The sequence below is a fragment of the Mytilus trossulus genome, chromosome 8, assembly GCF_036588685.1.
Source record: "Mytilus trossulus isolate FHL-02 chromosome 8, PNRI_Mtr1.1.1.hap1, whole genome shotgun sequence".
NCBI lineage: Eukaryota > Metazoa > Mollusca > Bivalvia > Mytilida > Mytilidae > Mytilus > Mytilus trossulus.
Window position 1 is genome coordinate 7,571,444 of NC_086380.1, and position 24,979 is coordinate 7,596,422.

Genomic DNA, 24,979 nt, shown 5'->3' on the forward strand with positions numbered 1-24,979 from the left:
TACATTTAATACAGCTTACGGATCTATAAATGTTTTTTCCAAACTTATTTCTGAATCCCATATATGAATCTTATGTATCATTGTAATACTTTATTGTTGTATCATTTCATTAAAAGATATTGTGTAGACTACATACATTATATCAAATCTTAATTCATTATTATTCAATCGCCTATAAAACAATCTGTTGATAACGAACAAAAAACTTTAATTAACTACATTTTGTTGAGTTGTTAACATTCCAAGTCCTATCACTCATCCATTATTATATAATAAGTTTAAATTACCGTAACCTACATGTGTTAAATACAATCTCACGATACCAAGAAATCACCTTATTTTTTTGTAGCCGATAAAGGTGTATTACTTATTTTTGGCACATATCAAAGTGTGTTTTCATAAGACGTGATATTAAGTTATTTTATTCTATTTTGGCGGTTGAGTTCTTGGAGAAGTGTATTTCATAACTAAATTTCATTTTGGAAATGTAAAAAATCAATGCCAGGCTTGTAGTGATCATTCATGATTACGGGACCATTTAGTTTCGAAGAAAATCGAAATCAAACTACCACCATTCATTCAGGTACGTAGGTTCTTTAAATTACAATTGTTATCAATGAATGAAAGAATTTCAAGGAATACATATAGTTTAAATACTTTCACATTACAACATGTTTAAACTATATGTTATATATACTTAGTTATCAAAGGTACCAGGATAATAATTTAGTACGCCTGACGCGCGTTTCGTCTACATAAAACTCATCAGGGACGCTCATATCGAAATATTTATAAAGCCAAATAATAAATTCACAAAAATACTGAACTCCGAGAAAATTTAAAATGAAAAACCTTAATCAAATGGCAACGTCAAAAGTTCAAACGAATGGAAAACAACTGTCATAATCCTGACTTGGTACAGTACTTTATTTTCAGACACATTAAAGGATTAAGCTTTAGAAGATTGTCGGAAAAATGTAAAATGTAACTGTATCTATAGTATCCTTCATTTTAAGTTTATTTGGATAGATGCAGTAAATTCAAACTGAACTTTGATATATACGGAGAAAAAATATCCTTACTGTTTAGAGTGAAATCATTGCCTATGATATTGTTAAGCTCATTGCTGAAGCATATAAATACAAGTAGAACGACATACCAATAAAAGTAGAATAAACATATCAACTAGAACATCACTAAATATAGTTAATTATATTTCAGACATGTGTTGGGCTTAAGATAGATATGATGTATTTGATGGCATTATTGGTTCTGCTTTACTGTAAAATAACTCAAGGTAATTATGACATACGTAGATATTGTGTTGTAATGTGAAAATACAAATAAATAACTCAAAATTACTCTTTTTTATAATCATGTATGCTATTCTTTTATATTTTGATCTGTTCACATTATATGGGGTTTGCTTTTGACAAAAAAAGTCTTCAAATGACAGTTGTTGTCCATTCGTTTGATGTGTTTTATCATTTGATTTTTCCATTTGAACAGGGCTTTTCCTGTAAGAATTTTCATCGGAGTTCAGTATTTTTGTGATTTTTTTCTACTTTTAAAAAATATCAAGATTAAAATTTGGATTACCAGACACGTATTTCCGCTCTTATGACGAACGAAAAAATTGACAAGATCGAGACGCTTAAAAAATACCCTTGTAATGACAAGTTAACATTATCACTATCATTTAGACAATATTTAGTCGGCAAAGAAATTCAGTTTGTAATTTGTGTCGTTTGGAATCGGCGAATGAGCTGTGTATCATGCAAAGGACCTATTATAACCAAATAATATGCAAATAATATGCATATGGTCAGACCATACGAGTACGTTGCACATTCGTATATGGTCCGGAACACACAAATATCTCAATTACGAAAGGTTTTATATTCTGTGTGTGACTGGAGGAATGGAATATGGCCACTGTTGGTCTACTTCCGACAGCCATTAAAACCATTGACTAATGGGGAGACCGTTTGGCTGTGCTGGGTTTACAAGTACGTGGTCAAAATCCGGACATTATTTTTAATGATTCTTCTTTAAAGTATACCATGCGCCTTTGATGGGGTCCATATAGTGCCTTCAAAATGATAAAGTGTTAGTCTCGAGAAACAAAAACCCTTAATGACAAGTGGCAATCCAAATGTCCCCGAACCTCAACCGGACAGTCTCTATTACAGAATGTACAGGAAGTAGTTGTAGGTATTGTTATTTTTTCTCACTCTGAACATGATGAACCAGCTGTATCCCGTCTTTGGGTGCGGGATTATCTAGCTGTGTTCAAGACCCAGGCAGAATAAAGAATAAGACAGACAGATAAAAAGTAAGATAGGGTGAACTAATTTGATAAGAAAAAGTTGAATACACCTAAATGAAAAAAGAAATAGAAAGGCATTGCACAAATAATAATTAATAGAGATTTACGGAAATTCTTGATTCGGACTGTTGACTCTGACTCTGACGGCAAAAAGTACTCGGGTCGTCTCAAAATTTAATATAGCGGCGCACTTTATTCATATACCGAGACTTTCCGTAAATGTATATTATCATCACTCTATAGAATATATTATTTAACTTTTCTGCGTGATCAATTATTCCATGTAGATTGATTATTAATGTCACATTAGATGAAATTCAGAAAATCAGCACGAAGTTAATTATCACATTAGAATATACACACTTAGGTATGATTATATAATTTTATAAAACTTGACGAAATCATAGCATACAAATTTCAGGTGTTTTGGAATGGACGGTTGTCGGAAAGGTTACAGATTATGGACAAAACGTGACACTATTCTGCAATGTTTCACACTGCTGTCCCGATGATGCAGGATGGGATAGGTGGACTCCAGTACAACAGACACTGTTTATAGATGTCAAATCAGGAGGCGGAGAAAACAAATATGACGGAAAGGTACTGCGGGATGGATACACCTTAATTATACAGAATCTGACGAAAGACGATCTCAATGTTTCTTATTCTTGTTTGTATGGCGTTACATTAGGGGAAAGGAAATTTTTACAGAAAGAGGATGTCTTCAGTTGTAAGTTACAGTTGTTGTCTGCCGTTTGTTGTGTTAGATCCTTTGATTTCATCATTTGATAAGGATCTTTCCGTCTTAAATTTGCTCGGAGTTCGTTTTCCCCCGATTTTACGAAATGTAGTTCTACAGTAGGATGCCAATCATAACAGACGCAAAAAAAAATAAAAATAGCTATACTATTTTAACTTGCAATTTTGGTAAAACATTCTTCTAAGACAGATGATAATTATGCTACAAAATAGAGAGAGAACAGGTTAATTAAATGACTGTACATGCTTTTCTTAAACTATTTATGGCTTCTTTACAAAACATATGTCGGGTGAGTATTAAAAATGTCAACAGGTCTCGAGTATCGTGTTGATGCAACAAGTATAAACTGATGCCAGACTAACATGTGTTTTATAAACGTTTAAAAATAAATAACTTAAGCATTTCGTGTATCTAAGCAACCCCTGTGACACTTGAATCACAAATAGTTGAAAGAACAATTAACAAAAAACAGGATAAAAGTCTAAAGTAGAAGCATTAAAAACGAATAGAAGATGAAAAGGAATGATTAGGCAATATGAGTAATGACGAAGAAAACCATAGGGTTTTGAATCTTTTAACATTAAAAATATTAGTTAAATTGCAGTAGATTTGGACAGATTGGAAAGCTGAAATCATCTCTTTTGTCGTAAAGTTTTATTTTCAACCGACCCTCATTGTAAATTTCTAGATGTAAGTCAAAATATGAAGCCGACTTAACTGTATCTTTAGTATCCTTTATCTCTAATTTGATGGGATAGATGCGTTCCACAAAGTCACCAAATTTTGAATTGTTTAGTGTAAGAACGTCATCTATATAGCGGAAAGTAAAGTTAAAGGATATTGGTAACTTCTTATCTTTCTTCTTAAGAAGTTCCTGCATAAAGTCAGCCTCATAATAATAAAGAAACAAGTCGGCAATTAGAGGGGCAGTTTGTTCCCATTGGGATGCCGACAGTCTGTTGAAAACCATGTCCTCAAAACGTAACAAATATGTTGTCAATCAAGAAATCAATCATCTTGATAATATCGGTTTCAGAGAATTTTTTGTTTGAATCAGAGTGATTCTTTACAAAGTTGGATTTATCCCTCCCTAAGGCAAGATACTTGTATCTACGTTGGCCATTCTTTTTTATGAAGCAAAGTAATACCAACTCTTTCAATTTGTCTTTTAGTTTGGAATGTGGAATACTTGTGTAAAGAGTAGAAAAGTCAAATCTTTTAATACTGTTACAAGATTAAAGAGAGTTAGATTGTATGTACTCTAACATATCTTTTGAATTTTTTTAAGTATCCACATCTGATTCACGCCAACTCTAGAATAGGCAGTTTCACAATAACTTTGAAGCCCGTCTTTGATGGCTGATAAGATAGATGTTAGTAATTTAGAAAGAGGTTTCGTGGAGCACTTGGAAGACTCAGCAATATACCGTTGTTTGTAAGGACACTTGTGTAGTTTAGGTATCCAAGACAGTGATGGAAGATCCAGTTCTTCATCTTTGGTTGAAATACCAAAGAAACAAAGAACAGACCTATGATTATCCAGGATTTCCTCTTTGGTAAGTGTCGTGAGGGTATATGTTGAGTTTCCAAGTGAATTGTCTATACCTAAATTTTAGTTGCAATAGGTTTGGTATAGGTATAAGAAATTATTGGTACAGACTGGTCTTTGAAGTAAGGAGGTATTTTCGATAGAACTAATTTATGATGAAGGCTATTGCCTAGGTTGACGCCATGAAGACCTTTGTTGGCAAAGGAAAGATTTAGAAAAGATCTTTTCTCTTTTTCATCTTTTCCAATGCGAACTGGCTTGAAAAGTCTGTGACTTGCAATATCCGAAATTATAGCTTTGTTTTGGTTTGAATGAGGGTTTGTAACAGTGGATTCCAAACATAAATTGAACAGAGAATGAAGTTGTGAAAGGGGTAATGTATAAAGTTTCGTGCGAATGTGATGAATACCTAACGGCTTTTGTATGAATGGCAGCAAGTCATTAATAGAGACATCATGCAGAGAAGGTGATGTATAATGACGATGACCATGACTGCGTCTAAGCCGAGGAGTCGAGTTGAAAATATTCATCACATTCACTGAGTTACACGAAGGACTAGATAGAATACCTATTCCATCAATTTTGTCATTGCAGCCATACGGTGTTGCAGTTCCCAATTGTCTAATCCAGTAGTCTTCTTTTTGTCTACTGAGAGTCGTTGAAAGATTAGGATTGTTAGAGCTATGGTATATCTTTTCGATAAAGCGAACTGTCATAGAAACGATGGAATGATCGGGCTGATTGAAATGCTGGTATGGAATGTCGTTAGCATTGAGGTTAACGTCTGATCTATGACCGCACAAACGTTTCGTGCGAATGTGATGAATACCTAACGGCTTTTGTATGAATGGCAGCAAGTCATTAATAGAGACATCATGCAGAGAAGGTGATGTATAATGACGATGACCATGACTGCGTCTAAGCCGAGGAGTCGAGTTGAAAATATTCATCACATTCACTGAGTTACACGAAGGACTAGATAGAATACCTATTCCATCAATTTTGTCATTGCAGCCATACGGTGTTGCAGTTCCCAATTGTCTAATCCAGTAGTCTTCTTTTTGTCTACTGAGAGTCGTTGAAAGATTAGGATTGTTAGAGCTATGGTATATCTTTTCGATAAAGCGAACTGTCATAGAAACGATGGAATGATCGGGCTGATTGAAATGCTGGTATGGAATGTCGTTAGCATTGAGGTTAACGTCTGATCTATGACCGCACAAACGTTTGTTTAGCCTTCCTGTCGTTTCACCGACGCATACTAATCCGCAAAGGTTGCACTCTAATCCGTACACGACATTTATCGATTTACAATTTAGATCATCGCAACTTCTGGTAAAATATGACTTCTTGGTCAAATTGCTAGTGAATTGAGCATCTGTAATTAAACTAGCACAAGTTTTGCAGCCTTTGGTCTCACATTTGGAAATGCGACAGTGTTGTACTGTGTCATCAAAAACCAAAATGTCTTTAAGGAGAACTGAACATGGCTGTGTATGTGTTATGTTGCTATTGTCACTAGGACGATGATCTGAATGAGTCGTGTTTAAGATATTTGTCATGTCTGGTAATGAGGGGACACCTGCCATATCAGACGACACCTTGTCCATGGTGACGTCTTTTTCGGACCTTTTTATACTAGGCGACGTCCGAGCCAGTTTCCTTAGTTGTTTCATCTCTTTTGGAACTTAAAAAGCTGACACGACACATGGAGTATTAGTGATACAATCTTATGAAATAATTAAGGAAACACAAAAAGCAAGTTAAAACAAAAAGGAATGGATCTAATGCACTTCAAAATAAACTGTATTGTGTACATCTAACAGTAAGCAGCCAACGACATGTGTACCCACACTCAGTAAGAATGTCATTGCTGAGAATGCAGTCTTGTTTTTTTTGTAATAAGGTATAAAAACAGTTTTTAAAGTCTATCTGAGTCATCATCTATCTTAAATAAAACGAAATCGTAACGAATCACAGTGGATGGATATTGTTAATTTACCGGAAGTCAAACAGCTCTGATGTTAATTCTCAAAGTGTTTGTAATTCTTTACCTTTGTATTAGATTCTAAAGATAAAGAAAAATAGTACATTTATATATGTCAAACCTTATTTCATTTTAGACCCAAGTTATAAACAATACAATGTTCCCATTGGTAGCAGTAGCCAAGCTGCGGGTAAAATGTAAGTGGGATAACTTTATTAGGTTTAAATGTAAGATTACCACTTGAGCGATAGGCTTTGTTTTTGTTATATTGTTTAAAAGTTATATTTTATTTCTCGCCAACATGGCCAATGAACATTAAATAATCTCCTAAAAGAGGGACGAAAGATACCAAAGGGACAGTCCAACTCATTATTGAAAATAAACTGACAACGCCATGGCTAAACATAAGAAAGACAAACAGACAAACAATAGTACACATCAGTGACGATCGAATACAAAAAAGTTATAAAGGCCAAATAAAGTACGAAGTTGAAGAGCATTAAGGACCAAAGTTCCTTAAAGTTATGTCAAATACAGCTACGGTAATATATGCCTGAGGTAGAAAAGCCTTAGTTTTTTCAAAAATTCTAAAATTGGTAAACAGTTAATTTTTCAATATAACCATATCAATGATAATTCTTGCTAGCACAAAAAGTGTTGACTACTGGATTTGTGATATCCTCGGGGAAATAAATCTCCACCAGCAGTGGCATCGACCCAGTGGTTATAAATAAACTCATCATAGATACCAGGACTAAATTTTGTATATACGTCAGACGCGCGTTTCGTCTATAAAAAAGACTCATCAGTGACGCTCGAATCCAAAATAAATTGAAAAGGCCAAATAAAGTACGAAGTTGACGAGCATTAAGGACCAAAGTTCCTAAAAGTTATGCCAAATACAGCTAGGGTAATCTATGCCTGAGGTAGAAAAGACTAACTTTTTCAAAAATTCTAAATTTGTTAAACAGTTAATTTTTCAATATAACCATATCAATGGTAATATATTCAAACCAGCACAAAAAGTGCTGACTACTGGACTTGTGATACCCTCGGGGAAATAAATCTCCACCAGCAGTGGCATCGACCCAGTGGTTATAAATAATCTCATCATAGATACCAGGACTAAATTTTGTATATACTTCAGACGCGCGTTTCGTCTACAAAAGGCTCATCAGTGACGCTCGAATCCAAAATAAGTTAAAAAGGCCAAATAAAGTACGAAGTTGAAGAGCATTATGGACCAATGTTCCTAAAAATTATGTAAAATACAGCTAAGGTAATCTATGCCTGAGGTAGAAAAGCCTTAGTTTTTCAAAAATTCTTGATTTGGTAAACAGTTAATTTTTCACTATAGCCATATCAATGATAATTCGGGCCAGCACAAAACGTGCTGACTACTTGTCTGGTGATACTCTCAGGGAAATAATTATCAATGTTGTGTACACAAGCAAATTGAAAATGTGTATTTTATACTTCTCTCTGTCTATACAAAAAATACAAGAAAGGAGAAGAGCCTTTTGATTTAAGGATCGACAAGGCAACGTTTTTTTGTTTATTCTTTAATCGATTTGTTTCTTATTTTTGACAATAGACTTGATATAAGATACGTGACTGTTCTGGCATGTCCAAATTGTAACCAAAAGTAAGACTGTCTATTTTGTAGGATACGGAAAACGCTATAATATGTTGAAGTGGGCTCGCGGGTCTAATTATTTTTTTTCTTAATAGATAATTTAACTATATTTTTCTATAAATTGTTTCAATGTCAATATATGAATACTCCAACTCCAATTTTGAAAAAAAGTATTTACCAGTCTTATTAAATTAACAGTAGCAGAAGCTCTTATAAAGCTAACAAAGCATGATATTCAATACTTTGACCTACTATGATTTACGTTTACAAATAGTGCCTCGGATGTGAAGTTGTCTCATTGGCACTAATACTAAATCCTCATATATATATGTAAGAATTCTGATGAATTAAGGCAAAGCAGTATACTGGTGTTCAAAAGTCAGAAATCGATTGACAAAAAAACAAAAAAAACAACAAATCCATGTTACATACCAAAACAGAGCTTTTTTGTGTGTACTGGTCTATTAGATATTGCAAGACAAAAATATGATCACTTGTCATTTTCCCTTTAGAGAATCTGTTTTGTTCTTGGTATATTATGCCTTGTTTTTCTAAATATTTATAAATAAACCTGTTAGGTGTTCGGGAAAATGTAGAACATAATAAATCTCATTTATATTTGGTCAAATTCGCAGGCGTTTTTTTTTTTTTTTTTTTTTTTAAATTTCAGTACATCAACAACCTTTTTCGCGGATTAAATTTATTTAATTGTATCCATTTACATCTTAGTTTCTAGTAAGATTTTGAATTATTATCCTTAAAATAAATAATTTGATTTACTAAATTGTGTCTGTAGAGGCGTATCGTATTTTTTTCTAGATTTTCTATCAGGATTTTAAAAAAAGCACTATTATAAGATGATTTTATGTATGGATCTTTTTTGTTTAACTCGCAGCTAATCATATGAACCAAAATTATTATACTATAGACAGATATTCATAAAAGCCTAGGAGGTACCAATAAAGTATGCCATATTATGTGAAAGAGAAAAAGCAAAACAACAGTCTCATTAAACTATATAATACAGAATAAGCAAACCGAGTTTCCGTATAAATATGGACTGATTTGTTATTTCATTTGTCATTATTACTTGAACTACTTGGTTAGAAGAGTATATAAGAGATTTGATATCAAATCTTCTTGCTTAAAATAGAAAATTCGTTATGATAGAAAAATCACGTCTGTTTTAGTAAATGTAATTCCATATCATGATTTTTGCATGAAAGGCACTAAATGATAATGAATACTTTATATTTTTCAAATTACTGCAATTCAAAAAATAAATAAATTTTCCGATTGAGTCAACGATATTGCTTAAAGTAACGTTGATTAACACATTTCAATTTTTTTACTTGATTCTTCATGAGTTAATACTGTATGACAACTATGCCAAAAGGTTTAAAAAACCAGCATATCTAGAGTGATAACAGTTATAACAGGTTGTTGTGTTCTTTATTCTAAACATGTTTATTTTTACCCCTTTGAATTTAGTACTGGTATTACCATTGGAGTTGTTTTTGTAGTAGGGACAGTTGTTGGTTTCTTGATTTTTTATAAAACAAGAACTAAAGCACTTAAAGACAAGATGACTCGACCAGATCAAGAATGTGAGTTCATATGTCTCATAATATGAGAAAAACAAAAAGCTAAATAATCAATATAAAGCTATGTTTATATCCACATATCTATCAAATATGTTAAGATAAATAAGGTAATTAAAATCTGAAAAAATAAGTATCAAGCTGTGTTATCTAAAAATATCCTTTTCTTGTTCTGCAATTAGCCAACTATTGTATAAGTAACATCAATACATGTTAAAAGAGTTAAAAACATGAAAATTTATGGAACTTAACTGATAGGAATATATATTCACGAGTTAGGCATCAACAATCTTCCATTTGGTCATGTCAATCTTTGTAGGGCTTGGTATACGTTCATCTCGCTTTCATACATAGATCATTGAGCGTTCCTGACGCGGTTGGATCAGGTGTGCAATTAGAACGCTTGAGTTGTATATTATAATGTGTTTTGTTTTCCAGTTTGTTTACTCTTGTTCCTTTGTTTCTTTTTGGTATTTTACGTACTTTGTATCTTACCAGGAAAAGACGTGTGCATGTCAGATAAATTTACTATACTGATTATGCTATCAACTTCATTTTATGTTTATCAGATTTAAATTTTAATTCTCATATGTGTTGTGCATCTCTTATGTGTGTTAAGGAGGCTCGAGGGAACAAACAAATCAGCAGAAATTGAAACATTTTTTTTTTCATTATAAATTTTATTTATTACACTATTAGTTGTAAATTTATTATATGGTACAAAAATCTACCAAAAAATCATTTCCTTTAACACCAAATGACTATTCAAATGTTCAATGTTTTTTTGGCATTACAACTATATTTTTTATCACTTTTTTAAATGAACTATTCTTAAACTAAACTAGAACCCCATATTTTTATTTAATTTTTCCATTAAGCATAGGATAAAGTCTATTTATTGAAAAAAATAGTGAAATCTTATATTCGAAAATATTTTTTTTTAGATCCGCGAACCCCCTTAACTGAGTTTTTTGTTTGACCCAAATCATTATAACGTTAATCAATTATGTCTGTTAGTGCTGCAAACCCTTTTGGTCAATTTAACTGAACTATAAACATCAAGTGCAAGGCCTACCAAGTTTTGAATGAAAAGCGACTTGACGGTGTCGTAATGGCGTGTTTTTCCCAAGTGCGGGATGTACTGGGTTTGAACCACCACGGGTCACAACAAAGACTTTAAAATGAGTACTAGTATTTAATTTACCTACTAAGGACACGGCATCAAGGAGAAAAAGTAAAGATTGGTAAAGAGAAGTAAGAATAATGTTTTCGTACAGAAAGAGTCAGTCGAAATTTACAAAATTTTATAACGTAATCTTTCAGTGGATATCTGAAGTGAAAATTCCTGTATATGTGTAACTAGGCAAAGGAATATAGATCCACAGTAACGTCTTATTTCCCTTGTTTCTAACAAAAGTATATAAAAACCATTTATCTTTGGAATCAGTATACAATTCTATTTGATAATATTAATATTGTAGGCGGGACAAATTCAAATATGTCAAATGATGAACAAGATGTCCAGGACGACAACCAATGGTTATTGAGTAAAACATTGATTAAAGGTAAACATAAAGTGACATTCATTGTACAAATTTTACTGTACATTCACGCATTTCAAAATTTAATGTGTCTTAAATGTTTGAAAAACAAAAACAAAAACATAAAACTTTGAAGATAAACCATAAAAGGACAAGTAACGACAACATGTGCGATAATTCAAAGCTATAAACTAAGTTGATACATATTTTCTCACCCGGTTTGTTCTTACACGAGTAACGTGATGGTTGCCATATGTGGAACTACGTATGAGAACCCTGCTGGTGAAACTTACCCCTTTTGTGGGGATGCGTTGCTTAATAATTTGATTGTTTATGTTGTGTTTGGGGACTTTGTGTCTGTTAAGGTTAATCCTCTTTGCTACAATTTTTTTATATTGTTTTTATCTTTTAAGTTTGAATGCCCCTTTTGGTAGATTCTCCTTATTGTTTATAAAATGATATAATAGAAGATATATTACTAGATATCAGGCAATAATTTGACTTCTTGTTTGCTTATCTCGAAGTCAGTTTGTTGTGTTTGTAAATAACCGTTATGGAGAAGACAAGAATATACATTTACGACAAGTTATCGGGGAATAACAAAATTTATATTGCAGGCGAGATAGATTCTCATAAGATACACAGTAGTGATTTAAAATCAAGTGTATCAATAGATGGCCGGCCAGAAGTCATGGGTAGCAATCCTGTGCTATTGAAAAGACAATTGTTTCCAGGTATAAGATGATAACATAATTTGTATAACTACTACTGTACCAGATAGGTATTTTGATAATTATTGTCGTAGCAGTAAAAGTCACTTAAACATTAAATCAGAGCTGTGCATGAGGGTGATTCATATCCACTAGTATTAGCAATGATTAAGAAAGAATATACATCAAATTGTATCAGTTTTATTTAGAATTTTACTAAAGAAGAGGCTGTTGGTTGGTGATAATCAAGGGAAATAAATGATAACATCATTTTCAAACACATGGGTATCACCAGCCCAGTAGTCAGTACTTCTTTCATGAAATGAATTAATATTGAATTGGTGACAATTATAATATTTGTAAGAATTTAATCTAGGATTACAAAACCATAGCTGTATTTGACAAATCTATTCGGAATTAGGAGTCATCAATGGTCTCCAGCTAGAAAATATGTGTGTCTATGCTCAGTTAGAACTGATATAAAAGACAAGACACAAAAACACTTTACTCAGAGCTATATATTAGACAAATACCTCTGTCATCTTGGAATGATTTTCATATTTCGAATACAACAAAATCCTAATTGTTATACCTGAATTTTGAGACCGGTTAGACCGCTTTCAATCAATAGTCTGCGAGTCCCTTATCTTTATAAGTATTTTGTGGAGTGCATACAGTTGCCATTTATGTTTTTTTTTTTTTTTTATAGCAACCACAATGTTTATACTATATAAAATAATTACTCTTATACTTTCTAATGTTTAGCGAACCTGAACATTGAGAATAAGAGCTACAAGATAAATTTATTCTGTATTTAAAAATAAAAAGCGAAAACGCAGCCTAATAATTGAATTAGCACCTATACATTCAAATGAAGACAAAATGCATTGATTCAAGTAATTTATCTTGTAAATTTTAAAGTGGATTAAACTGATCTTATATGCATACCATATAAATTACTTACAATGTAGTTTCTTAATATTATTGAACAAAATATTCCAGGTAATAACACTAAAATATTTGAATGTTTTTTTTTTATTATTAGATAGAAATTATAAATGTAGCTTACACGAATAAGATATTTAGATGTGTGGTGAATAATGCATAAAGTATTACCTCTTTCTTAAAAATGAGATAAAGTTGAGCTAAATGCAAAGGCATCAGTCTCAAACTGTATTGATAATCTCTCGATTGTAACTATTTTTTGACCATTTACGAACGAACACTTAGTCTATAATTATAACGTAAAGGCATTTTTAGTCATCCCGTTCCCTTTTCACGAATGTGACCTACCGTATTGTACTATTTACCGGATTTGTAATTACATGAGCACCACGACGGGTGCCGAATGTGTAGAAGAATATGCTTATCCTTCTGGAAAACCTGAGATAAGCCCAAGGTTTGGGTGGGGTTTGTGTTGCTTATTCTTCGGGTTTCTATTGTGTGTCTTGTGTACTATTAATTTTCATTTGTCTTATTCTTTTTGAGCCATGCCGTTTTTTGTTTATTTCTTATCTTTGAATTTGACTGTCCCTCTGGTTACTTCGCCACTCTTTAAAGTCATCTAATTTTGTAAAAATAACCGTATAAATTTTATTTGAACTGTTTTTAAGATGCATATAATGCCTCAAAATATCCGAAAACAATTAATGCTACATCAAACTACTATATTATGGACAATGTGTTTGAACATGATCTTCACTCAGTATAACAAAAAACCAAATAATATTAAAACTCCCTCTTCAGTGAGTTAATAGATAAGTTACATTGTTAAATTATTGTTCGTTTATGCGTGTGTTGCATTTTAACGTTGAGTCGTTTGTGTTTTCTCTTATTTTTAAGATATTGAGATTAGACGTGGCACGGTACTTGTCTATCCCAAATTCATGTATTTGGTTTTCATGTTATATTTGTTATTCTCGTGGTGTTTTGTCTGATACTTGTTCCGTTTCTGTGTGTCTTACGTTTCGGTGTTATGTCATTGTTCTCCTCTTATATTTAATGCGTTTCCCTCTGTTTTAGTTTGATACCCCGATTTTGTTTTTTGTCCATGGATTTATGAGTTTTGAACAGCGGTATACTACTGTTGCCTTTATTTACAATATTGCAAACGTAAGGTGTATATATGTTTGACATGTGATACCGGTCACCAACATCAATCAAGAAATGACAACTAAATTCGGCAAATTGAAATGCTTTTTTAGCTTACCTGGCCCAAAAGGGTCAAGTGATCTTTTCTCATCCTTGGCGTTCGTCGTTCATCATCATCGTTTGTTAATTTTTACAAAAATCTTCTCCTCTTAAACAACAAGCCAATAAACCCTAACTTGACCTTTATCATCCTTAGGGTATTTAGTCAATAAAATTTATCTGAACAAGATGGCAGTCAAAGCTAAAAGTAAAATAAGGGATAAAATGCAGTTTTTGCCTGATTTCTCTGAAACTAAAGCACATCTGACATGGTGTAAAAACGTTCATCAGATCAAGATCTACTTGCTATCAATTTTCAGACGCTTCAAACAACTTGTTGTTGAAATGTTTCCTTGAATATCAGATAGTTTCCTGAATTAGTCATTCAAAGGCATTTTTGCAGTTTTTGGTTATTATCTTGAATATAATCATAGATCCAGTTAGACTATAAACAGAAAAGTAAGATCTTCAACAATGTCAAATGACTTAAATTTTCAAAAAAACGACAAAAAGTTACTGCCGTTTCAAGCCAATTTGACGTAAATTTGTGTTATTTTTTACAAAAATTTTCTCTTCTGACACTCCCTGGCCAAATTAGATCAAACCTGGTCTAAATTATCCGTAAAGTATCTAGTATAAAACATATTCGTTGACTCCGCTCTTCAACAAAGATGGCTGATATGGCTAAAAAAAGAATAGAATATATGTGAAAGTAAAGCATTTGGAACTAAATATGATTGAGATAAACTAAACAGACGTCAATGACCAGCAATATATTATATACAAAACAGATTTTTGTCATTAATACTATTTTCGTCTACAATGTTGGAGATGTCCTTTGTTGAATATGCATATATACTTTGGGGAGCAACATAGACTTTTAAAGTCTTCTATTTTGTTAGTTATCAATCTACATTTGGTTCATTCATCGTTATGTAACATTGTATGATGGGCATTTCTTTTAATTTATCATATTATAATTACAGCATGGCCTACAGAAAACACATATTCTCTTTCCTATATGCAAGAAAACACAAAGACACAACTGATGGAAAATGTCCAGATGGACAGGGTAATAAAAACAATTTCTCATTATATTATTAGAATATATATTTACAATTCAGGGACTTTGAAATAGGAACTTATCTATATTTGGAGCTAATGGTGTATGATAAGTCTTTATTTTGAGCCGTTTTTAGGTTAAAGGAAAATTTAAGAGTCAACAGCAGTTAAATATCTTAAGTCGTAAAGAATATATTTAAACTCAAGTCGAACAAGATAAGGACTGAATTGAAAGGGAGAAATGCAGGATGTATCAACTCGGTAAGCATTTCTAAAAAAGAATGATCAAAATTTATTTAGTTACGTATAAAACTAGTGTAAAGTTAAACAATAAAAACACCAAACTAAGGGGAAAGTTCAAAACGAAAAGTCCCTAATCAAATCACAAGAACGAAAGCTTTAACACAAACGATTTAATATTATACTATTGGTGAATTTTATAGGAATCAAATACAATGATTAATGCAATCCCCAAATGTCTTTTAAACATGTGCTCAATTGAGAAAAAACGCCAACTTTTTAATATGTATAAAAAATTGTTGGTTTTAACAACATGTTTGCCAAAAATCATAGAATGATTGCTCGACCGTTATAAGTTCTTGCAACTGAATAGAGATGGTATAATTTTGGAAAAAAATACAGAATATATAACTTGCTATTGAACAAGTTTAATTTGTTCCCACAAATGAGAAAACAAATCTCATTGATACAGTAACAAATAAAGGTGAAAACATATGAAGGTTTTATCTTCAACATTAAACCCGGGTGAGCACATCCTGGTCTGCATCCATTATCGAACATGATAATACACCCACAATCAAGATATCAAAATAAGGAATAGAACATAATTTGCATACTTACAGTTAAGACGTCTGTTCGGGTAAATGATGAGCCTAAGTCATGTGAACAGTTAGCTTATTAATAATGAGTTAATACACAGGGTATCGGTCAACCAATTCGTGTTAGGAATCGTAAAATTTAAAGTTGTGATTTCAATGGTTTTCCTCGTAAATGTATTAGGATAGTTTTCGTGTCAGGATCAGCTGTAAATATAAACATTTAGTGCGAACATCCTCGAACGATTTATTATGTGCATGATATTTTTAATATATACTTAAATCACGTATTTGTCTAAACGCTAACGTTTTAACAACTGCAGTAGATAATTTGTTTAATATGCTATTTAAATCTAGAAACATAACGTTCTACGAACTAAATTTAGATATATTCAAGAAAGCTGTAATTACTTTTTTTCTTAACAGATGATATATGATACAGACCCAAAACAACAATGCAGAGTGTTGTGCATACTTAACGAAAAGAGTAAAGATAAAATTGTCTATTATTCCCAATCTTATATGGACGATGAATATACTATACTTAAAATGATGGGAGAGAAATTGGGATGGCACTTAATGATACATCGCAATAAATCATCATCCGTAAGTGTATTAATCTTTTATTTCATTTGCATAAAATAATTGTTCAGGTGATGACAATCACGAAACCATGATATGAATTAACTATTTGTAAGTAAACCTTATATCTATTTGACTAACATTCAACATTTAATCAGGAAATACGACTGCAATATCCCAATGATACAATCTTCCTATAGTGGTAAACATGTAGCCATAAATGTACCCGCTGAATGTGTACTTAACTCCATAAAGTCTTTCCCTCCTGAAATATTGAACATGAAACAATCATTCATCCTTTACCAAAAATGTGCTTTGTGATAAACGTTGATATATAAATAGTTATCAAAGGTACCAGGATTATAATTATATACGCCAGACGCGGGTTTATCTACATAAGACTCATCAGTGACGCTCATATGAAAATATTTATAAAGCCAAACAAGTACAAAGTTGAAGAGCTTTGAGGATCCAAAATTCCAAACAGCTGTGCCAAATACGGTTAAGGTAATCCATGCCTGGGATAAGAAAATCCTTAGTTTGTTTCGAAAAATTCAAAGTTTTTTAAGCAGGAAATTAAAAAAATTACCACATTATTGATAGTCATGTCAACACCGAAGTGTTGACTACTGGGCTGGTGATACCCTCGTAGACGTAACGTCCAACACATATGTAGTTTTGTCATTCATTTGATGGTTTGATTGAAAAGAAAGTATTGCTTCTCTGTCTTCCTGTCCTAATAAATCATAGTATGTAAGAAAAAGGGTGTTAATTACGTTAAAGCATTGCATTTATGCTTAATATTAAGTCAATATTGCAAATAGCATTGTTCTTGTACATTAAGTTATCTGCATATATCGATTGTACGAAGATTGTTGAATCATTGTTTTAGTTTTGGTACTTGCATCTTTTCAGCATTAAGACGTGCTACTAAAACTAGGCTACCTATCAACAAATTCAGAAAATAATTTCAAATTTCATTGTGGTAGCTGATAGTCAGCTGTAGACATACAACGATCGAAAGTAAAAGCCATTACGAATAGAACCTAGATACTTTTCATGGAGCTGATACTATAAAAGAACTGTTAACTTTAAAACAGCTTTATCATTCAGGCAGCCATTCTATTTTTATTTAATTTTGAATTTTTGCTAATATCTATGTTCGTATTTATATGGTTTTTAAGACAACTAATTTCCATGAACTACAAATATACAAACAACACGATGATTTTGTTAAAATCTATTGTAGAGTCGTTTGCTCGTAAGGTTGTATAATTACGATAATATAATTACATGTAGGCATCACAATTTGTCGATTTCCTCTTTTGAAAATACTGCAGAACAATTAAGTTGTCAAGGTTACCTAGTTTTATATTTTGTTTTTTTTTTAACATATGCATATGAAAATCAAAGATAAATCGTAGTACGCGATGTTTGCGTTTAGTTTAATTTGACGTGGCTCGGTACTTATACATCTCGTCAATGTGTTTGTATTGGTTTTCATTTTTTGGTGGTTTGTTTTGTATATGCGACTCTTTGTATTTCTTTTATTCTTATAACGTGACTCTGTACTTTAAAAGATCCCGTCAGTATGATATTGGTCTATTATATGTCATTATGATATAGTTCTATTATCATTACTATATACGTTGAACCACAAACGTCAAAATCTTTCAATCGCGTAGTGGAATTGAACTATTTTTGGATGCTCATAAATTCTATATATAACTTTTGGACTAGTTTGAATCTCGGTTTATTTCTGTAATTTATTCTTACATACTTTTGATTTTTTAAACCTGAATGCTTACATTACCTTTGTAAATTTTAAAATTGTTTATGCACATTGAATGACAAATTTATGTGACGTATAAAAAAAATTCTGACTTCAGACACTCAAATCAATCAATGTGTTCGTGGATAGAAGAAGTTTTTGTGTTCTGTTCTTTTTAAAATTGTTATACGATGATGACTGATGTACCCATATTTGGACTATATTATTAATTGTGACTTTTTATTTAACGCATGATGTAAATATAACGGAATTTGATGAGACTGTTATTAAAGTGAGAGGGTTTGCGCTATAGAACCAGGTTTAATCCACCATTTTCTACTTTCGAAAATGCCTTTACCAAGTCAGGAATATGATAGTTTTTGTCCGTTCGTTTTTGGATGCGTTTTGTTATTTGATTTTGCCATGTCATTATGGACTTTCCAAATTGATTTTTCGTCTGAGTTCAGTATTTTTGTGATTTTACTTTTTGCATTGGTTTTCCAATGAAAAGTGTGGACTGTCAAAATAAGGCAAACCCGTATTTCTTGCAAGTAAAAAAATCTAGATGTTATGAATACGATTTTGCTAGTAATTCAATTACATTGAAATGTTTCTTTCAGGAAATTAACACAATTTTGGATGAAGAAACCAAATATGATTATAAATCAGTTCGTGTTTTATTTGTCATTATTGTGTCGAGTGGTGATCAGTCTGGAATATATGGTACCATCGGTGAAAAGATTCAATACGATGAAATCACAACTAAATTTCAGAAAGTACCATGTCTAATGGATAAACCAAAGATATTTATTCTAGATTACTATGATATTGGTGAGCTGAAATAAAATGTATGCTCATATGTAATACTTTACTTTAAACTATATTTAAAAAAAGATTGCAACTTAGAATGTATTACGCGCGTTCCGTTTATATTAGGGAAAACAAGAATGGTTTCAAAATCTACATGACCGATATTTTACGAGATTGGTATTGTTTAAGGGTTGGATTAGAGTCAATTATCAATTAAATTTTATGTCTTGTCACTGCCAGTATCCGACTATGAGTTTGAATATTTTTTTTTATTATTATTTTGAGAGTCTTTTTAAAAATTGGACAAAGATGAAGAGCATTGAATTGAAAATTTATAGGGGATGCAAAAAAGGTAATTCAATCCTCGGGTAAAAAATACTTAGTATTTTCATTTTCAGTTGTGAAATCTTGTGTAATGGCTTGCGATGTATAGTGTATAGTGCATGGTGCAAGTGCAATATTAAATTGATTTATTTGGAGCATTTGGCACATTTTGGGAATTTTTTGTCACCAAGGCTCCTCAACTTTGTTCTTGTTTGGCTTTTTAACTATTTTGATGTGAGCGTCACTTATGAGTTTCATGTAAATTTACAGCGCGTCTGACGTATTAACTTATACATCTGGTACCTTCAATGACTACTTATATTGTATTTTATGTAATGTTAAATTATTGCCGTGACGTCAGCTTATCTATTTACCGTGGATTCTTCTTCTTCTAGAAACAATGCTTCTGAATTGTTTTTATTTTTCTATCTAGTCCTTGTTGTAGCTGGGTTAATGCTACTAACATGTTGACGACCTCTACTCGTCAATGTAGACGCAGTCTTGTTCATGCTGCCATTGATACAAACCCGTTAGTTGTAAAAGCTTTATTAATTATCCGTTTATATCAATTATTATCTGTTTAACGAACTTTTGGAAACCACTGTTACAAACCCTCATTCAAAACCAGCTATGATAACATAAAATTGAGAAAGGAAATGGTGAATGTGTCAATGCGACAACCATCCAATCATAGATCAGACAACAGCCAAAGGCAACCAATTGGTCTTCAATGTAGCGAGAATAAGCAAACTTCTAAAACCATTTCGTATTGAAAAATATGAAAAGCAGAAAAGATCCGTTTTTTAACTTTCATTCGCCAACATAGTTCTCGATGCAACAAACTTTGGCAATATCTTTCATTATAAACAAGTTCAATCGAAAACATTTGCCACTTTCAAAGACCAGTCTATACCTAGCATACCTTATTCCGTTACTAAACCAATGTATGCAACATTAATCCAATTGTTAAAACATATCTGTCCTATTTTAATAGGAAATATGCTGCTGTTCCAGCGGATAAAGCCCACAACAACAAACATTTTTTTGTGAATATCAAATTACATTACTGCTTGATAAATGAAGGAGGTATTGACAATTCACTTGGAAACTCAACATACGCCCCCACGATACTTATAAGGGGCGAAATCCTGGATAATCATAGGTCTTCTCTTTTTGGTATTTCAAACACAGATGAAGTGCTGATCTTCTTCATCATAATGGATACATAACTATCTTGTCCGTAGTCTATTTTCTAATTTGATATGGGATATTTCATTCTTAACAAAAATTAACAATGCTTGACATTTGTCGGCATTTGATCTTATCCATCTTGATAAAATTGAGATGCTGTGGTAATATTTTTATTTGACAACTCTCCGCCAGAAATTAAACTCACATTGAAGGTATTATTATGTGTCATAAAACAGCCTTCATAAAGGTCTGTCATCAACTTAAAAGTTTTGTTTTGTAACCACAAAATCAGTTTGGATAAGATTTGTCGTATCTAAAACACAACCAATATGATCGATAGGATAGAAATCGACCATATAGATAAAATGCATTTACATGATTACATCTTTAACCATGTAATATCGAGATATTTGTACATGCAACACATATTGTAAGAAAAGTAAGATCGCCCATTTAGAAAAAAACAAATGATTTGGGGAATCCATTCATGACACAAACAAATTTGAATACATTCATTAAGGAGCCACTGTATTGTGCCTACAACTTACTAAACTATCTACTGGCTCATGGTTGAATAGCTGCACTTATGTGGTGATAGTGATAAGTTGTGAGTTTTTACTTTACGAACATATATATAGCTACATATAGGTAGATATTGTTAATTGGTTTTATTTTCAAGCAGTCTTTGATAATATATTTACAACTGTAACTGTCATATTATTTAATGTTAGGTATGGAATAATAACCATTTTTTAGAACATCACACATATGAAAGATTAGGCTATTACTATTTGCAAACCGCTATATATAGTTAAAACATTTACTAAATTTTATCATCGGTATAAGGACATCATTCGTAAATATAGCTTAACATACAGACTTCTAATACCTTTAGGTATTTCACATCCAATATTTATTGAAATATTCTTTATAAAGCACAAAAATGTCAGTATTCACCGCAGAAACTAACCAAACCTTTAAATAGACTTATCAAGAAGGGATATCGTTACGATACTGTTGTCAAGTCATTAAAGATTGCATATTTTGTATTTTGGCGTTAATATTGGTTCACATATAGGGTCTTTGCATCGGAACTAAACACATTCATTCAAAAACCAGATGTTGGCATGACACGGGTTATGTTCTTCTCATATATGTTATGATGGTATGATACTAAACCCCTAACCGGAAGGATTGTGCCTAATATTGATATGATGAAATCATAATCTTTTAATCAGTTTAATTGAAGTCTGGAGCTGGCATGTCAGTTAACTGCTAGTAGTCTGTTTTTTATGTATAATTGTCATTTTGTTCATTTTCTTTGGTTACCTCATCTGCCATCAGACTCGGACTTCTCTTGAATTGAATGTTAAATGTACGTATTGTTATGCGTTTACTTTTCTACATTGGCTAGAGGTACTTTAGTATAGGGGGAGAGTTGAGATATCATAAACATGTTTAATCTCGCCTCTTTTTTGCACCTGTCCCAAGTCAGAAGCCTCTGGTCTTTGTTAGTCTTGTATTATTTAAATTTTAGTTGCTTGTGTACATTATGGAAATTAGTACAAGTATATTTTTGTTTAGGGGCCAGCTGAAGGACACCTCCAGGTACGGGAATGTCTCGTTACATTGAAGACATGTTAGTGACCTTCTGTTGTTGTTTTTTCTATGGTCGGGTTGTTGTCTCTTTGATACATTCCCCATTTCCATTCTCAATTTTACTTGATGTTTTTAAATACAGATATAAGGACAAATGGGAAAATTGATTGATTAAATCCATAGCAAGGATCTTGAATTGTTCTGGTGTTTTGTTTAAAAAATAACATAAATTTCCGAAATGATTAGAAATTTTACAGTACAAGGTAAAAGTTGTAAGATTAGTATGCATGCGATTTATGTATACGTATGTAAGAACGTTTTATCATACCTGAGCTATCTTTACAAAACCAAATATTTATTCATATTTGTTAAATGAGTTTAAATTAGTTTATTTTGTTATCAGAGAGTGATACCCATTATCAAAAACAAGTCCTGCAAGATCAGTATGATCAGATAGATGGCACAGGAGTTCCGAACCAGAATGTAGATATCGAAATGTGTAATGTACCAACAGAAGTTAAGTATTGAACAAGATTCAAGATACGTTTATCGAGAGCAGAAAAACATGAACGAGTAATATAAGAAATCTGATTGACAAGTCGTAATTTCCAGTTATCACTACACATGTTAAATTCTTAGTGCATAGGTAAACGAATGTCAATATTAAATAATTAAGAAGGTAATGCCTCAATGTACGAGATCTAATTTTTATTATCTATATGTCTCTGTGTCCTATAAGTACAATGCATAGTCGCATTTGTCATCCATTCTTATGATTATACAGTTTGGGTTATTTTGGGAGAAAAACTAAAATAAAAAAGTCCGGATATGTTTCCGTCACCAAACCGACTTTTCAGTCAAAAATGACTACCGGTTTCAACATTGAGAACCAATCATATGATAGATTACAAAAATGAAATATAAATTAGCCAATCAGAACGTGTTACAAATCGTGGTGATTAGATCGTAATAACCACTACTATCATACCTCGAATCGGATTCGCATTTATCTGCATGGATACTATGATAATGTATAGAGACTATAGCAGTGCATGCATGATCGCTATAGAGAAGAACAGTTAAAATAGTTCATAACAAATACACTTTATTTATGATATAGAGAAATGTATATTATAGTATAATGGAATGTAACAGACAACAAAATAATAACGGGCTTTACCAAAAGAGAGATGGCTTAAAGGTATTGTTCTGTAAGAACATTTTATCATACCTGAGCTATCTTTACAAAACCAAATCTTTATTCATATTTATTAAACAAGTTAAAAATTAGTTTATTTTGTTATCAGAGATTGATACCCATTATCAAAAACAAGTCCTGCAAGATCAGTATGATATGATGGATGGCGCAGGAGTTCCGAACCAGAATGTAGATATCAAAATGGGTAAAGTACCAACAGAAGGTAATTATTGAACATGATTCCAGATATACGTTTATCGAGAGCAGTAAAACATGAACGAGTAATGAAAAGAAATCCGATTGACAAGTTATAAATTTCAGTTGTCACTACACATGTTAAATTCTTAGTGCATAGGTAAACAAATGTCAATATTAAATATATAAAAGAAGGTAATACCTCAATTTACGAGATCTGATTTTATCATCTAAAGTTATAGGAGGGGGTAAGGCGGCTGTGAACGAGGGGAAAAATATAACAGAAAGAAAGTCAAACTCATAAATCGAAATTATTCGGACACCGCAATGGCTTAAAATAAAAAGCCAAACAGACATATAATAGTACATAAGGCGCTATATTGAAGTTAGAAGTGAATAGTACTGGTTCAATCCCCGTCTGTTATGAATACTAAGTAGTTAAGTATTCTAATTACTCTAAAATTGTAAGGTTGAATTTCTATGCACATTTTATCTCTCCTAGTTTTTGGTGGGGTTCTTGTTGTTTATTCTTTAGTTTTCTATGTTGGGTCATGTGTACTATTGTTTTTCTGTTTGTATTTTTCATTTTTAGCCATGGCGTTGTCAGTTTGTTTTAGATTTATGAGTTTGACTGTCCCTTTGGTATCTTTCGCCCCTCTTTTAAGTATTTAAACGCCCGATATTTTGTTAATCCTACGGTCAAGGTATATTTTTAACCCCGCCACATTATTTATGTATGTGCCTGTCCCAAGTCAGGAGCCTGTAATTCAGTGGTTGTCGTTTGTTTATATGTTACATACACGAGTTCAACTAGAGTACAAGCATCATTGAAAGCACCTACACAGTGCTATAGATTATGTTTTTCAGAACTTCTATACATCTAAACGAGAAGATCTCATTTTATGTGTCGCTTCTCTTCCTTTCACAATAACCTTATCTTTATGTCTCTGTGTCCTATAAGTACAATGCATAGTCGCATCTGTCATCCATTCTTATGATTATACAGTTTGGGTTATTTTGGGAGTAAAACGAAAATAAAGAAATCCGGATATGTTTCCGTCATCAGACCGACTTTTCTGTCAGAAATGACTACCAGTTTTAACACTGA

General features: G+C 32.1%; 1 protein-coding gene across 1 annotated transcript in view; it reads left to right on the forward strand.

The window, feature by feature from the left end:
• Positions 1-366: 366 nt before the first annotated feature.
• LOC134681559 (uncharacterized) overlaps positions 367-24,979 on the forward strand; it is a 32,347-nt gene continuing 7,734 nt past the window's right edge. The window contains exons 1-11 of the mRNA XM_063541204.1: positions 367-583; positions 1,222-1,297; positions 2,751-3,059; positions 6,762-6,822; positions 9,753-9,868; positions 11,344-11,427; positions 12,021-12,137; positions 15,290-15,375; positions 16,628-16,807; positions 19,175-19,385; positions 23,786-23,899. Of these exons, the coding sequence (XP_063397274.1) occupies positions 1,246-1,297; positions 2,751-3,059; positions 6,762-6,822; positions 9,753-9,868; positions 11,344-11,427; positions 12,021-12,137; positions 15,290-15,375; positions 16,628-16,807; positions 19,175-19,385; positions 23,786-23,899 (1,330 nt within the window). The 5' untranslated portion in view covers positions 367-583; positions 1,222-1,245. The remainder of the gene's footprint in view (positions 584-1,221; positions 1,298-2,750; positions 3,060-6,761; positions 6,823-9,752; positions 9,869-11,343; positions 11,428-12,020; positions 12,138-15,289; positions 15,376-16,627; positions 16,808-19,174; positions 19,386-23,785; positions 23,900-24,979) is intronic.